The sequence below is a fragment of the Rhizophagus irregularis genome, chromosome 6, assembly GCF_026210795.1.
Source record: "Rhizophagus irregularis chromosome 6, complete sequence".
Taxonomy (NCBI): domain Eukaryota; kingdom Fungi; phylum Glomeromycota; class Glomeromycetes; order Glomerales; family Glomeraceae; genus Rhizophagus; species Rhizophagus irregularis.
The window spans coordinates 4718156-4735112 of record NC_089434.1 but is presented as its reverse complement, the minus strand read 5'-3'; the positions used below and the strand labels follow the sequence as shown (position 1 = coordinate 4735112).

Genomic DNA, 16957 nt, shown 5'->3' with positions numbered 1-16957 from the left:
AAAACACCATTCAGAAGCAATAGTATTTAATATAAAAATGTCCGACAAGATTGATTATAGATTGCCGATCATTTTGTATCGCTGAGTTCAATATTGTTGAAAGAATTTTGTAGTCTACAAAATTCATGATTTGTGAAAGAAATTTTTTAGAAATCGTTAACTCAAGAAAAAAGTGTTTATAAGAAGTTAGCTGAGCGCGTTTATGAAATTTATGCATTAAGATATTCACTTTCATTTAAAGTTTGAATCAACGAAACTTCTGAAAGAACCTTCACCTTCGTTAACACAACTTTCCATCTCTTGTGAGGAGGAACGAAATAACATTATTACAAATGAGGGGGAACGAAATAACATTATTACAAAAGAGGAGGAGCGAAATAATATTATAGAAAATGAAGAGAAACATATATATATATATATATCTTTTTAGTATTGATACTATTTTACAATTCTAAAAATTTACTGATATTTTGTATTTAAAGCGAATTATATGAAAAAAGCATTATTTCCAGTAGTATAATTCAAGATAGTCTGATTTTGCCAACAAGAAATTAACTATATCAGGCATTTTTTAATAAAACCTATTTTCTTCATGAGATCAAGACTTGAAGAATCAAATAGTATGATTACGGATGAGAAGGAACGAAATATTATTACAGATATGGAAGATTAGCCGAACTAGTCTACAACGGATCCAGGCAACCATGGAAGTCACGAAAATCATTTGCTTAATTGCAGTGCAGTGGGTCTTGTGGCCTACTAGGCATAGACATCAGGGCATTTCAAACGTCGCTTACCTGATTAGTCAACCAACAGTGCACATGTGGGGTTCCATAGCGGAATGACGAATGGTTTACAAGTTTATAATAATATTAGAATAGTTATATAGTTTTTTACTTTATGTATAATCACTACATTATCCTAATAAATTTGTATATAACGTTAGATTATTTTATTGCTAAAAAGGGTTATGTTATTCATTGTTAAATAGATTAATTGTTTGCTAATCATTTATTAATTAAAAGATATATTATTCGATATATTAGTATCCATATTAAAATCTATGTTAAAAAATCTGTTTAATAATCTAATTATCCAAAAATATCAAATAAAAAAATACACCAAATGCTCATTGCAGTTAAACCCGAAATCCAAAAACTACAAAAAAGAAAAAAGAGAAACGTTAGAAAACGTTTCAAATTTAAAAAAAATTTTGTAATAACGGAATATATCATATCCAATAAAGTAAGGACAAGTTGATTCGTTAGTCTAGATACAAAACACGGTTCGACCGTCGACGTATCGAAATCTTTATTTACGCATCATTAACTGTATCTAAAAATTGAAAAAAAGATTCAGCCAATTTATTCTTTGATTGGACAAAATCGCCATCACATGACCACATAATTTTTGACCCAATTGAGAGTATATCATTTCTGCGTTAAATATTCTTATTTGTTTATTATGAAATGTAGTTTCGCATATTCATGGTAAAAGAATTATTGTAGCAAATGAAGATTGATACTCCTAATATGATAAGGAAATGGATCTTTAAATAATATTTCCTTTAATTCTTTGGTGATGATGATATCACCATTCTGGTTTTATATATTGATCCTTAATATTTTGTAGTTGTGTACCTCGGTACTTGCTAAATTTCGTGTTTGGCATGATAATAAGAATCGAATTTTCTTCTTCCTAACAAAAAGTAGCCAAAAAAACAAAAAGTTACTACAGGAAAGAATCATTACTACCTAAAATAATGTTATTTTTAATAGTAGCAATTTTTTTTTTTTGTGTAAAAACCGAGTGAACGCTGTCTAGAAATTAACCAAGTGTTGATTAAAGCAGTTAGTAAAGAACAAAAAATATTGTTAATTTCTCTTTCACCATTTCACCAACTGTTGACCACAGGTGAACTATAATTTATCAATTAGATTTACCCAATGAATTTCACACCCAAAAGGGCTCGCTTGATCATTCAGATTTGAGACTGTGTTAAAAATTAAAAGTTCAACTTAAATACAGATCGAATTATCGAAAAAATATTTATTATAAAATAAATTGCTTATATAATAATAACATATTGTATGATAAAATATAAAATAAAGATATTAGCATATTGTATTATAAAATATAAAATAAAGATTCATTCAATACTAATTTGAAAAAACCATATCCTTATTTCTCTAAAAGAGCCTCCTTCAAATCCTAATTTTAAAAATCCAATCTTGTTAGTTACTCTCGTATTCTATAACAGAGACAAACGTAATAAATATTTTAAAAATATTCAAATACTTCTTCTACTTCGTCGTCATCGTACAATTTAGTCCAAAATTTAATAACACCTAAATTTTCATATTTTTTAGCTATTTTCATACTTTCTTCATCTAATAATTTATTTTCATCTTTCTTAAGGATTATTAAAGAAAGTAATTTTTTTGGTACTCTATTTTCCCAGCTTATGAAAAATGATTCTAAATCTTTCGGAGATACAAATTTTAAATATTTCGAAGATTCTAAATCTTCCGGAGATACAAATTCTAAATCTTCCGATTCTAAATCTTCTGGAGATACAATTTCAAAATGTCCTGGAGATGCATATTCTAATTCTTCCGGAGATACAAATTCAATATCTCCCGGAGATGCAAAATTTGAATCTGAATCAGCATTATATATTTTTAATTCATGAAAACTATTTGGTGAATGATTTGCAACAATTTCTAATACTTCTGTTTCGTTTAAATATTCTACCCCACACCAAATTTTAATGCTTTCCAAGTATTGACATCTAATAAATATTGCTTGTAATAAATGTAATTCATTACTTTTAAAAATTACAAAAAGACTTTGAAGATTTAGACAAAAATTAGCAATAGATGAAATTGCTGCACTCTCAAGTTCACATATAAAAAGCTTTTTAAGGGTTTTCCCATTATTTTTTAAGAATTTTATTAAACTCTCAGGTTTTGGACGCTGAAAAGGTATTTTTAATACTTGTAATCTGGGAAAATGAGAGGCTTCTATCTTAACAAAATTCTCAATAAAGTCATTATCAACACCATCATCGGGTGGAAATGAAAAAATAACTTCTTGTAAATTTATGAAAAAACTAACAAATGATAATGGTAAACAAATATTATTACTATAAAGATGTAATTTTGTTATTGTATTAGATTGACTTTTTAAGGCGGGTACAACATTTTCCCAACTCACGTCAAAAGTTGACATAGCTAAATTTTTTAAATTTTTCTGTTTAGAAATTAATTCTTCTAATCCTTCTAGGCCTTTTAGACCATTAAAATCTATAAAAATTGTTCGTAAATTATGACTTATTTGTGAAAGTTGTTGAAAAAATTCAGAGGGAATATTTGAACCGCAGCGTAATTCTGAAAGTTTTCTTGCCCCAGGGAACTCAGTGAGAGGAAAACGGAAAAAATTAGGAGAAATATCTGAACCGCAGCATAATTCTGAAAGTTCTCTTGCCCCGGGGAACTCAGCAAGAGAAAATTTGATTTCATATTTATCTTGATATTTTTTATTATAATAAGGATAAATCAATTTTTTTAAAGATGAAATTTGGCTTGTAAACATTTGGAAAATTTTATCTAGTACTAGTAATTTTCCAAATTGATTAATATAAACATTTTCAACTATTTTAATAATTCTACAAATTGGCAAGACTTTGCAATATGCTGCATAGTTAAATAGTGGTGGTGTGAATGTGGAAAATGAAACAATTCTATTTTCAGATAAGAGTTTTTTTGATTTATTAGGAAGACATGCAATTAACATGTGAAGGATTGATGATTCCACTTTGGATTGACGAGAAATATCAGAACTATTAAAGTTCAAAACATTCCTCCATAAAATTCTAACGGAAGTTCTACACCAAAGGCGATTAACTAATAAACACGAATGTAAAGCGGGTTTATTTTGCTCCAAATTTTCAAAAATTTCATTTAAACAATCCGCTGGAAGTTTATATGCCATTTTTTTTTTGCTATATCAGGGCAGAAGTTGGTTTAAAAAATATAAGGAGAAAAAATTATTCGTTCATCGACTTTCTGTGTGATAAATATATGGAGTTTTTCCGGATTGTAGTGTGACAAAATCTTTTTTTGACCTTTATATCACGTGATGCTATTTTTGATTTCGGCATTCGGGATTTTGGACGGATCCCCCTAAAGAAATATACACTAGAAAAACGGAAAACCGTTAAAGTTCGTCGCGTTATTTATTCAATTTCTATTTCATCAAATAAAATAAGATTTTTTCTTGTATGAATTCATGTAATGTGGAGTTTTGAAATTATTAAATAAAAGAATTAGAAATTATAAACGTATGTCAAGATAATAAGAGTAATATTTAAGGGATATAGGTAGTATAGCAAAAATTACCTTTTTGACCCGCATATACTGTATTACATATAGGAGGGTAAAAAAGGATGTCGTACAGGGTCAAAAAGATAATTTTTGCATTGCAGAACGTACACGGAGTGTAACACGGCGAAGGTAGGAGCGGATACTAAAAAGGAGTAAAACGTGTTGGCACGACAATAGAAATGATTGGTGGATTACGCGTGTGGACAGGCATGAAGAGAGTCTAACCGTAAATGTCCTAAAGCTTCGGACAAAATTAACTTTTAATTATGGAATATTAAAACCGGTTAATACAAATATTATTTTTTAATTTGTTTTAAATGTGACGCGGATGATAAATTATGTAACATAAAATACACGTTATAAGGAAAAAGAACGTCTCCTAATGAACAACAATATATTTGCAACGTGCATTAAAATAGTAAAATCTATATGTAACTCGCATTGTTTTTTCCGAAAAAAGCTATAGTCGAAAAGGAACGCCCCTTAATTAAAACGATAATATGTATAATTATAATTGGCGACTTAATCAAATTTTTTTTTCTTTATTCACGAGCCAAATTGTAAGCATTTCCAAAACCTTGTATTACATCGGATTACAATATGATAAGATCACTTTAATGAGAATATACAATAATTGTGTACGCATAACTCCTTTTCCAAATCATCTCAAGAATAAAGAGAATAGAGAGAATATGTTAATTGATATGGAAGAAGCTCATTTGGCACATTATCGGGAAAGGAGAAGACGGAAAATTGATGAAGAGACTAATGAGGAGCGTGAGGAACGCTTAGCACGTGAGAAAGGAAGCGCAAAGTGAATGAAGAGACCGACGAGGAGCGTGAAGCACATTCGGTAGTTGAAGAAGAGGCTCGGCGCGCTCTTGCGCGTAAGAAATATTCGCTTATAGCAAAAGAAACTCCAAATCAAATTGCAGCAAGGCTTTCACAAAAGAAGTCAAGTATGCGTCAAAAATATGCCTGCTGATCGGAAGCTTCTGCGCCAATTTCGCAACATAATGAACAATCTCAAAAATAATCTGTGAAACGTGCAATGGGTGATTCCCTTATGTATGTTTGAGAATGATCCTAAAACAATATGGATCCAGGTAGGTATTAATTAGTATATTTCTAAATTCTAAATATATAACTAAATACTGTTATTTTCTAAAACTTAACTGATGTAGAAGAAATGCTGATCGCGCAAGTATTCCTGTCATTTCGGTATACATCCTTCTTGGAGGACAGTATGCATATCGTGAAATACTATTAATTTTCCACAAGATGTGCAAGAGTTCGCGGCACGACTTCTACATGATCTATCGGCGTCATTCTGAAGGTGGATCCAATTTTCGGGATTTTCATGTTCGTCGGGGAAAAGTAATGCGAGCTCTTCATTGGCTGAAGGCAAATAATAAATTCTATCGTGATATCGATATTGATGATGAAATATTACAAACTTTTCCCGAAAATGGTTCGATTGCGGAAAACTTCGGATGATAGAACTAATAGTTCTGAAAAAGAACCTGACGATGAAGACATGAGGAAAATTCTTTCAACTCACAAACATTTGTTCCTTCATTACCCACCGGACTTAATGAAGACAGGGCAATTAATGAAATTCTCAATTGAGCGCAACATAATCATGAGAGAATTGATTGGCTGCATAACGAAGTTTCTCCGGTTGATGAGTTTCATACTCGTGGATATATAGCAAGAGCATTTCCTACATTTTATCCTTGGAGAGTCACGGACCTTAATGAAAGAAATAAAACCGACGGAATACTTTAAACATCTTTTAGTCTATAATGATGGTCGATTTGCTCGTCATCGACGGTGGCGTTACTTTGCCCTAAATTCATTAATGAGACGGAGAACATTATCAGAAGGTCGCGTATTTGTTCGACAAAATTTAGAGGAAGGGCAGTAGCCGAAATATTGGATTTAATGCAAGACGATACTCATAGCAGACAAAGTATTACGGTATGGTGAAGGTTTGAGTGGCAACATCACAAAGGAGCACCAGAAATTGATTAGGAAAAGATGAAAAATAATGATGAAATAATGGAAAAAGTAGTACATTGCTTGGATTCTTTAGTTACAACAATCAATCCCGCACCTCCTCCTGATCACCACCCATTCCAAAAACGCTCTAAGACCTTAATGATGATATGCATGACTACGCTGAATTGATCGATAATAATGATCACCTAGAACTAAAAACTGCCAGAAATGATCCACTTATAAATCCACATGATCGCATTCAATTACAGGGATGAAGGGCAAATGTTGATTTGAAGCCCATCCTTACCACGCATGCTGCTTTACAGTATGTTTTGAAGTATGCTAGTAAAGCAAAACGACGGTCCTTAGGGTCCTTAGCCTTCTCAGAAGTGTTGGACAAAGCTCTTCGTAATGATAACCCAATGATCCAGCTGTTAAAGCATTCCAATAGTTGCTCATTCGCACAGTCGGAGAACGTGATTTTTCGGTGCAAGAAACTTGTCATCTTCTTCAATTACCGCTCTATCATAGTAGCCGAAATTTTGTTAGTCTAAAACTTAACGAAGAAGCGAATCGACAGCTTCGTGATAGTAATGAAAATGATCCAAATAATGAGAACAATGGAATTATGAAAACAGATCCCTCACCTCTACAAAGATATTGTAATAGACCTGCCGAACTTGAGGAACTTTCATTGTTCAAATAGGATCAGCAATATAAATTAGTAAAAGGCAACTCCATCTCCCATTCGAAATGGTCCTGGAATTTTGTCGTATAAAAGTCCTCTTACATGTTCGTTATAGAGACCTACTTAGCCTCACAGAGAATCACACTCTTTCATGATTGATTTATATTTTATATAATTAACATCTTGTAGAAATTAATGATGATCCTAATGAACCTGCTGTGGATGATATAGAAGTTGATGGTATCAACGATTCTGATGAAGAAGACGACACACCACAGGAAACGTATGAACTTCGAACTGACTGGATGTTATTGGCTGAAATGATGTCAAATAGACAGACGCGTAGCTTAGATGACTTTAGTGCCCGTGATATTGATAGAAATCACGACTTTACTTCAAATTCCTGAAAGGTTGTACTTTTTCTAATAATCATATGATAGATATCTTAGCCGCCGTTCCAAGCTCTAGTAATAGCTACGTTGACGAAAGTTTGCTACGATATCCTGAAATTGAAGAGGCAGAAAGCTTCATCCAGCAAGCAATTGGTAACTCAAGTTGGAAATAATTCAGCTAGTATCGACATTAGAACTCTAAATGTGAAACAAAGGTTAATACGTGAAAGTGTAGAATCACATTGTATTGGCAAAATAACAAATCAATCCATAGAACCTTTACGAATTATTATCATGGGTACTGCTGGAACCGGTAAATTTTACCTTATTAATGCTTTCGAGGAAGGTTACATGAGATCGCAAAGGAACATAACTTACATGAGAACAATATGGTAGTTGCTCCAACAGGTGTTGCGGCTTTTAACATCGAAGGCAGCACTATACATTCATCACTTTCTGTTCCAATATGCGGGGTAAACGTTGAACTTGAAGGTGAATTTTTTGAAGAAACTCCAAAGAAAACTAAAATATATATATTTTATAATCGATGAAGTATGATAGGACGCCGTTTCTTGCTTTACGACTGCGGCAAGCATTTCCCGATCACTACAATATTCCTTTGGTTGCCAATCCATAATTCTTGTTGGTGACTTTGGGCAGCTTCCTCCGATATGTGGTGTTCTCATGTATTCTCAGGACTCTCGAAAATCAGATCATTTATCTGAGGTCGTAGTGCCTATAGTCAATTTCAAGAAATTTATAAACTTGAGGCTATGCAAAGACAAACAGGTTACTCGGATAAACAACAACAATTCAGAAATCTATCATATCACTTACGTGATGAAAGTCTACATGATCCGACTGGGAATTATTAATGACGCGAATCCAGAAAATATTTCTGAATCAGATATAAAAACTTCTTCAGATGCCATCAAATGTTCTAGCAACATGGGAAGAAGTGGATAAAATAAATTTGAATAAACTTCGATTATTAAACCAACCCGTTGCTAAGATTCATGCGGTACATACGGGTGGATCTGAAACTTCTAAGGCCGATTCCGAAACTGCAAAAGGAATTGAGCTGAAATATTATTATGCGGAATGTTATAAATAGGGTATTGGAAACAATAACAGGTATTCTATATAAAGGGAAGCCCGAGTACACCTCTTTACCTGCAGTATTTTAGTTTCATTTGACAGTATAACAGTAATAGACCTTGGGAAGAAGGAATTTGCGGCTGACTTGTCATTTGTAGCAATTTTCCGTATACTTTCTCTTGATGATATTCTTTTCAAACACTTTAGTTTAACGGACTTGAGCGTATAAAAAATTGAGGTTGAAAGAGAAGAAACTAGATTAAGTGGAATACAACGATTTAAATTTTTTTTTAAATTTTTTTTAAAAAAGATTATCAGAATATCAGTGTTACAAAAAAAAAGGCATTTTTGTTATTAGTGATACATCATATCAAAAATAAGGAAACTGAGGCGACGCAAGTGGATGGAAGTAATCTGACAATCAAATCGCTAATAGTAGAAAAGTAGTAGAAAGTCCTTCGCTACAATAGTTATATGATATATAGATTTATTTATGTAAGCTAAGGCACATGTGATTATATTATTGGGCAATTGACTTGCAATTTACAAAGTCAATTTTCAATTTATCCTGATTTACCTATATGCACTCATGCACATTAAAATACATATCGTTGGTTAATTAATACTTATTATTAAAAAAAAAACAAAAAAATGACATAATGACCAATTCTGAAACGCCAGAGTTTCTAAATGTGTAATATTCTTTTTTTTTAAACTGTTAGAAACAAGCAAAATTAATTAACCTACTAAAGATTTTGAAAATTCATTGTAAAATTTTTTGCTACTTATTTATTCGTCTATTCGCTTTCCATCGACTGTTAAAACGCGAAAAAGGTAATATTATTTTACGTCAAGATTATGCTTTAATTCCAACATTCAATTGAATAAGATTTATTTCATACAAAATAGTCATGTCATTTATTATCGATCAGATCGATAAAAATTAAATTTTAAATTATTGTTTCTTAATAGTTATTGGACAAAATGATTATCCAATTTTCTGGATAAATCTTATCATTCGTTTATTGATGAAGGACTCATATATAAGCACCTAATTGTATTTTAGAAAATTAACTCTGAAACGCTTTTGTTTCCAATAAAAAATTAAAAATTGATAAAAATGTCAGGAATTGAATACTTGGCAACATCTTTAATTTAATAAAATGTGTCTGTCGCATTCGCATATATCAATATACTGTGATATAAATGTATTTAAAAATACATTTGAAGAATCAATTAAAGGGAGAATATAATTGTCAGCTGCGAAATTTCTAAATAGGGACGGGATTAATTTAATCGAAATGTGGAAAAAATAAAGATTAACGTTTTTAAAGGAAATTAATTCTAAATCAAATCCTGTATTAAAATTTTATTATTAAAAAAAAAAAATTATAACAAAAATTATCAAGTTTAAAAATTTAGAATTTTTTACTGGGAAAATGTCCCCAGTTTCAAGATCTTAAGTATAAAAAACTACCGGATTGTAATATACCTGTGTAAATTAATCAGTAGACATCCATTTATGTGCTTATCATCATTGTTATGCTTATCATTTATTATAAACTTAATTTTGTATTTATTAATATGAAAATTTAAATAAAAAAAATAATTATATAATTAAAAATAATTTTATACTTTAAGAAAATTAATATATTATAAAAAAAGAAAAGAAAAATAAAATTTTATAATTTAATTACACCTTCTTTCATATATTTTGACACCACATTTTTTTGATCATCATGCCATAAATCCATATAACGATGAGTAAATTTAATAGGATTCCTTTTTTTACATTTCCAACAATTAAAAAATGCTTCTAAACCATCTTTTGAGAAATTCCAATCATCCCCAGAGAATTCTCGTAAGGATAAAGGAGACTTATTACTTATTATTTCTAATAAGTAGTCTCCATCGTCGGAAAGTGTTGAAACATTTATATTAAAGGATAATTTTTCTAAAACTGTGCAATTAGAAAAGATCCTATTGATTTCACAAAGATTTCCGGGGTCAATATCCAAATTTAAACTTCTTAAATTTGGACAATATTTTGATATTATAATAATTAAATTTAAATTTTTTGCCCGATAATCTTGAAATTCTCTTGAATAACATATATCGATTTCAATAATGCTCTTATCTGATTTTTCAATTATTAAGCATTCAATACTACTTGGTATAAGTGTAGCTTCAAAGATTCGAAGGTTTGGAAAAGAAGCTTTGTCTAAACAATCTTCCCATTGTTTCCAGTCTACATTCTTATAACAGTTATAGGGTTCATCTCCATCATGATTAATAAGCTCCAAATGTTGTAGATTTATTAAACTTAAAAATGAACCGGGATCGATAAGCGGTGTTGTCATTAATGTTTTTAACGTGGCAGCCTTTTCCTTCACCACATTACTTAATAGTGGGTATTTGTTTTTATTGTCAATAAAATTTAAAAATAAGGACCGCAGATTATGCTGCATTTCAATAAATAAAGCTAAACCTTTAGAATCCTCATTGCAATAAAATACCTCTAAAGTTTTTATATTTTGGCAAATAGTGGCAAGTTCAAATAATGTTTTTGAAGTTACCATATTATTATTATCAAAATTAATTAAAAGAGATTGTAAATTTAAAAAAAATGACCCCACACTTGGAAATTTGTAGAATTCTATATCAGTATTTAAATGAAAATGGTTTATGTTTTTACAATTTACAAAAATTAAATTGTAAATTTGGGTTTCTAATAAATTTTTTTTATGAGTGGAATCTTCTTTAATAAAAAGTTGCACCATATCTCTAATCCAATATGGTGTGATTTGAGTAAAATAATTCATATATTCAAATGTTGGCTTTCTTGGTAATTTATATGAAGGCAATATAATATTATTATTAATCAAAAGGTTTTCTGATTCGATCGGTAAAAAATTGGCTATTACTTTATATAACTTTACACGTGAATCCCTGTCACGACTATAGGTAATTTCATTGATACGAGAGATATATTTCCATAGGAAAAATACGGCGATCCGAGACCAGGATTTGTTAACAAGGACGCAAGAATGTAAAGATGAAATATCATCTTGTAATTCGAGCATAATCATTAAAAGAACATCTGCGTAAAGTTGAACCATAGCTATGAGTATGATGAAGAGAAGAATAAATAGTATGAATGATTATTATTGTATGAATGAATAGTATGTATAAACGATTACTTAGACTGAAAAGAGAAGAATAAATAGTATGAGTGATTATTATGTATGAATGAATAGTATGTATAAACGATTAAATAGAATGAAAAAAAATATAATGTCAAAACCAAAAAGATACATCCATGTTATATATAAAAAAAGTTCTTATTGCCTAATATAAATTTTTTATAGTAGGGGCTTCAGGTTTGATGGTTATTATAGACATTTGCTATGTTCCGATTTCCGATTTATGTTGGCAAAATCCGAGTCGGCCGTTAGGTGTATTGTATCAAAATCAATAAACTTGGTTTGGGAAATCAAAGCTGTATCAAAATCAATTGTTAAAATTTTATCATGCATAAATCAAAAGATCCCGACTACTATTTTTATCATCATACAGTATGTGATTAGATCATTCATTTTCTCATTTGATAAAATGCTTTACATTATAATATTTAGTTTGAAACTTGTGCATTGAATAACTTTTTCATTTTCTTCAATCCCTTTTAAAGAAATGAAACTTTTACATTTTCAAAAAAATGATCATATAACGCGTAATATTCGAGAACTTTTTTTTGTGACATAAAAATGTTTCATATTATATTGTTTTTAGAATTAGTTTTAGACACAGAATGCTCGTGTGACAAATATTTTAGACTTTGACTGCGGTCATATTCTTATTTAAAATTGTTGTTACAGAAAAAGGATTAAAATGGATTAAGGTTTCGGTACACCCGAGTTACATACGGCCAATAAATGTGTTCAATTTTTTTGATAGTAATAATTGTACAAATTTAAGATCAGACAGTTTTGAATTAACAAAAAAGTCAATATGTAAAATGTATAATTCATGATATATAAAGCTAACAACAATGATTTTCAGTGGTACAAAAATTTCATGCTTCTTGTCAATTTCTTTTACAAACATAGATACAAGAGAGTGGTCATGTGGATTTCATGAAAAACTATTTTCTAGTCATGTGATACCGTCGTCCCTTGGTATCATCTGACGATATGAATGAATTCCCTAGTGCAAAGATAACCTTCAATTTCACATAGTTGCATAGTTTGTCATTTTTTTTTGATTCTGTAGAAGTATTATGTAAATATGTTACACTAGTAATATACTTCGTTTCTTCGTTTCATTCAGAAACCTGGAGAAATTTCTGCAACTTCCAAAGCTAAAAAGTCACGTAAATTCTTTTTAATTGGTGACTAGATTTAGTGATGTTCTCACAAGATATTCTCGATCTTTCACATTGTAAATGTATGGTCACGTGATTGTTAGATCGTATTTTATTGAATACGTATGTACGTATAGTAAAAAAATACAACCATACGTACAAAGAAAAAGATCATCATACGTGACATACAAAGGTTCGTATACTGTAACAAGTAGACGCGTATGCAACTTTTTTTAACCTACTATAAATTTTCCACTTTCACTCAAAAGATGACTTAAAAAAACGAAGTATATTATCGTAAGGAATTATATTAATAAAAAATTCAATAGATTGCACAATTTTAATAAAAATTGAGTCCATATTATTGTATTTCGATCCGGATAGAACCGTTATCCGAATATCGTAATTGTTGCACCACTACTATAATGGTGGATTTAAATTTAAATTTTATTATCCGGATTCCTGCAATCATCAGGATATCCGGGAAAATACATATCGGATTTGACTCACTTGATGATCGGAAAGTCGATCATTTTAGCCAAAATGATCGACTTTCCGATCATCAAGTGAGCCATATGAAAAACATCTGGTTGAACCGGTCACGACAAGTCCATAAGTTGTTTTTGAATAATTTAGAATTTTCAGCCTTTTTTATTTCTTGTTGATTGATATTCACGCATTGACATTATCATATGGTCGGCTTTTTATTTTTCTCAGAAGCAGAAAAGCCTCTAACAGGTAACCCTATAAAAAATTTTCAAGAAAAATGATTTCTTCGGGAATAAAAAACTAGAAAAATGATCATTTATCGAAGAATCTTTTTTAGGGTGAATTCAAGAATTCTTAGTTGTGAATTTTTCTCCCAATTTTACTTCGCAATCTCTTTGTATTACAAAATAGAGTAAACAATTGACCCCTAATCAAACCATTCTCAGCCATAAATCAATAAATAAACTGGTTGAGAACAATCAAAGCCATAAGGGGATGCTGTGTAATAAGCGACGCGGTCCGTATTTTCAATCTATCAGTTAATCAGACTGCAAAAAACCTGAGTTGATATGAGTTGATTCTTATGAGTTGATTCTTATGAGTTGATTCTTATGAGTTGATTCTTCTGAGTTGATCCTGAGTCGAAATAGAATATTCACGGGACGAACCAATGAAAGGTTAATGTTTCAAAAGGGAACATAGAAAGACTGATGTGATATACAGTAAATATTTACTACAATAAAAAATTCCTTATCACACTATCAAAATTAAACTTAATAATTTTTTATGCCTGTGGGTAATATAAACTAATTATCCAAGGTTTTACACAAATAAAAAAATGAAACGAAAATTTAGAAAGGGAGTATACCCGTTATATAAAATAAGATAAATAATCATGTTCCTAATCATTTAAATTCTTTATATGTTTATTCATTGTTCCTGAATTCAGTTTTTTTGTACAATAACTTTGACAAATGATGCAGATCGTACAACGACAAATGAACTAATAATATGACAGGATTGACGACATATTACACTAAGATTTTGCGATAGCAAGAATTGTTGGACAAAAACAAATAAAAAGAGAATATTTTGATAGTAACAAACAACAATTTATACATTTTATATTTAAGAATTCGATTTACCGATTAAACTACGATTTATTTTATTTAACCAATAATATAATTTTCAAAAAATAATTTTTGATGGCATAAAGTATTGAACTTCACAATATACGTTCAATTTAAGAAAATCAATAATAATTTCTTATTAATAAAGTTAAATTGTATAATACTTATAATAATTTTAGAAATTATCAAGCAATGCTGTTTGATTTTTTAATGGAGTTTTACTACGGCTCTATTTATAATGTAGCCAAATCGGTCAATTTAATTGCCTATACGACATATTTAGAAGTTTAATGTTCGAATTTAAAGAAAACAAGCTTGAGAGGAAACACAAATAAACCGAACATATATTCTGTGATCCCTAATTTAATTTGAAACGAGTTTAAATTAAGCTTTATTTAATAGTTAATAATTTGATAAAGAACAATGTTAAAAAAATTATATGCGATTGTAAAGACAATGGTAAAATAACGGAGAAAGATTAGAAACGAGGAGAAAAGAAAAAGAATTTTTTTTTTTTCTTTTTATCTTTTTTCTATTGTTATAAATTCCCTTTAGGATGATAATATTTTCTGAAACATAATCATTTATAGTAATATATATATATAAATTATCATAACTCCTTATATTACTGCGATTTTTTTTTTCTCGTGTAATAATAACTGAAGTTTTAAAATAAGATTCCATAAAATAAAATGAAATAAAAAAAAAAATTATCAAAACATTGGACGGGTCACTTGTATACCGCATCCATACAAGTTATTATACAATCTCAGTTTTGCACCCTTACTGATTGTTTTCTTGGACTTGCAAAACTTGGACAATTAAAAAATTACCTATCAAATTTTCGCCATCAGTGTTACAATAGGTTTTTTTTAAAAAAACAGAGTATATTATAACGAATAATTAAAATTACAATTTATTTATTAATAATTTAGTATTTAATAGTGAATTACATAATTAGAATTATGTATTTTCTAATGATTATAGTAATAGATAAAATAGTTATTAATTAAAAAATAAAAAAAAAAAATTATTACATAATATGAATTATTTAACGTGTAAATCATATTTTTATTTTTTTAAAAAAATATTATTGTAAAATTATTTTTACCAAATAAAATATCTCAAAAATTTGCTGACTTTAAGAAATTTACTAGCAGATGAAATTTAGGAAAAAAAAGCTGAACGTAAAGAATTATTAATGCATCAAATGAAACAATATCGTAAACACTCAGGTTTTGGAAGTTTCATCAAAAATTTAGTTTTAGTTTCGCCCGAAACACTAGCATGCACTTCCTCACAAAAAAACTCCGATCTCCGATTACAATGTTTAATTTACAACAATAGCTAGTAATAAAAAGTTCAGTTGTTTATATACTCAAGTTACTGTAATTTTAATTAACTTTGTTAATCAAAGAACAATTCATCTGATAAAAATTTAATTTTGTTGCATTTAGCATTTGCATGTAAAAATGTACATTAGATGTTTTTTATGTAGATTTGTGTAAAAAAATCTATAAACTATACATAACATATCAGATATACTATTTTTAGATTTTATGTGAATATAATTTTATGTATTTATATAGATATCTGATATATATAGATTTTTTAAATAAATTTCATGTACTGATTTTTATATTATATTATTATAAATAATTTATTGTTTTAATATTTTAAAATATTAAATTCCCATTAACTATTATTATTCTTATAAAAATATATCAATTTATTCATAAAAAAATATCAAATATTAATTAATAAAATACTTAACTATTATTTTGAATATTACAAAAGTATTATTCTTAAAGAGTACTAATGTATGAGTAACATAAATCAGCAAATGTATTGTTCTTGACCTGTGCAATGGGTCTGACTTGACCCACTTTACAATAAAAGGGGTCAGGATGATGCTACTAGGAGGGTGGGTAGCTAGTTTTAATAATAATGCGGAGTAGTGGGGAAGGAACTGCCATTATATGGGTTGGGGCTCGGCAAAATTCCTCCCTTGAAACAACCTGCTACTCCAATATCTTTATTAGTTTCATTTTTTTTTACATAGCCGGCCGGCCCTTTCTCATGTATTACATTGCAATAAAGAATGTTTTGATTGATTTTTAAAATGTGTGCGTTTTGCAAATGTAGATATAAATCTATACATGTGATTATTAAGTCATGATAAATGATTCCCGATTTATACTTTCATTTGAGAGAAATACATTATGCGTGTAACAATCGAACAACTAAAATGATTCCCGTTTTATACCTTCATTTGAGATATTGTATCTTGTAATCATATTTACATTCAGGTAATATTGGTTTAGATGGTAGCGGATAGGGCTTGGCAGGCCTAACGAGCAGGCATGTTCTTCTATGTCTTTCCTCTCTTGATACTCTATTGTTTTTTATTTTCA

At 29.4% G+C, this 16957-nt stretch overlaps 3 protein-coding genes across 3 annotated transcripts; 1 reads left to right on the top strand and 2 right to left on the bottom strand.

Moving 5' to 3' along the window:
* Window positions 1-2280: 2280 nt before the first annotated feature.
* Window positions 2281-3993, bottom strand: OCT59_026699 (uncharacterized protein; the record flags this gene model as incomplete). Its single annotated transcript, XM_066143362.1, has 1 exon — window positions 2281-3993. One exon carries the CDS (start codon window positions 3991-3993, stop codon window positions 2281-2283), a length of 1713 nt encoding a protein of 570 aa, XP_065992888.1.
* A 1009-nt stretch (window positions 3994-5002) lies between these two features.
* Window positions 5003-5203, top strand: OCT59_026698 (uncharacterized protein; the record flags this gene model as incomplete). The annotated part of the gene is made up of 1 exon (XM_066143361.1): window positions 5003-5203. One exon carries the CDS (start codon window positions 5003-5005, stop codon window positions 5201-5203), a length of 201 nt encoding a protein of 66 aa, XP_065992887.1.
* A 4901-nt stretch (window positions 5204-10104) lies between these two features.
* Window positions 10105-11683, bottom strand: OCT59_026697 (uncharacterized protein; the record flags this gene model as incomplete). The annotated part of the gene is made up of 1 exon (XM_066143360.1): window positions 10105-11683. The coding sequence occupies one exon, from the start codon at window positions 11681-11683 to the stop codon at window positions 10247-10249; it is 1437 nt and encodes a 478-aa protein (XP_065992886.1). The 3' UTR covers window positions 10105-10246.
* Window positions 11684-16957: the final 5274 nt, after the last annotated feature.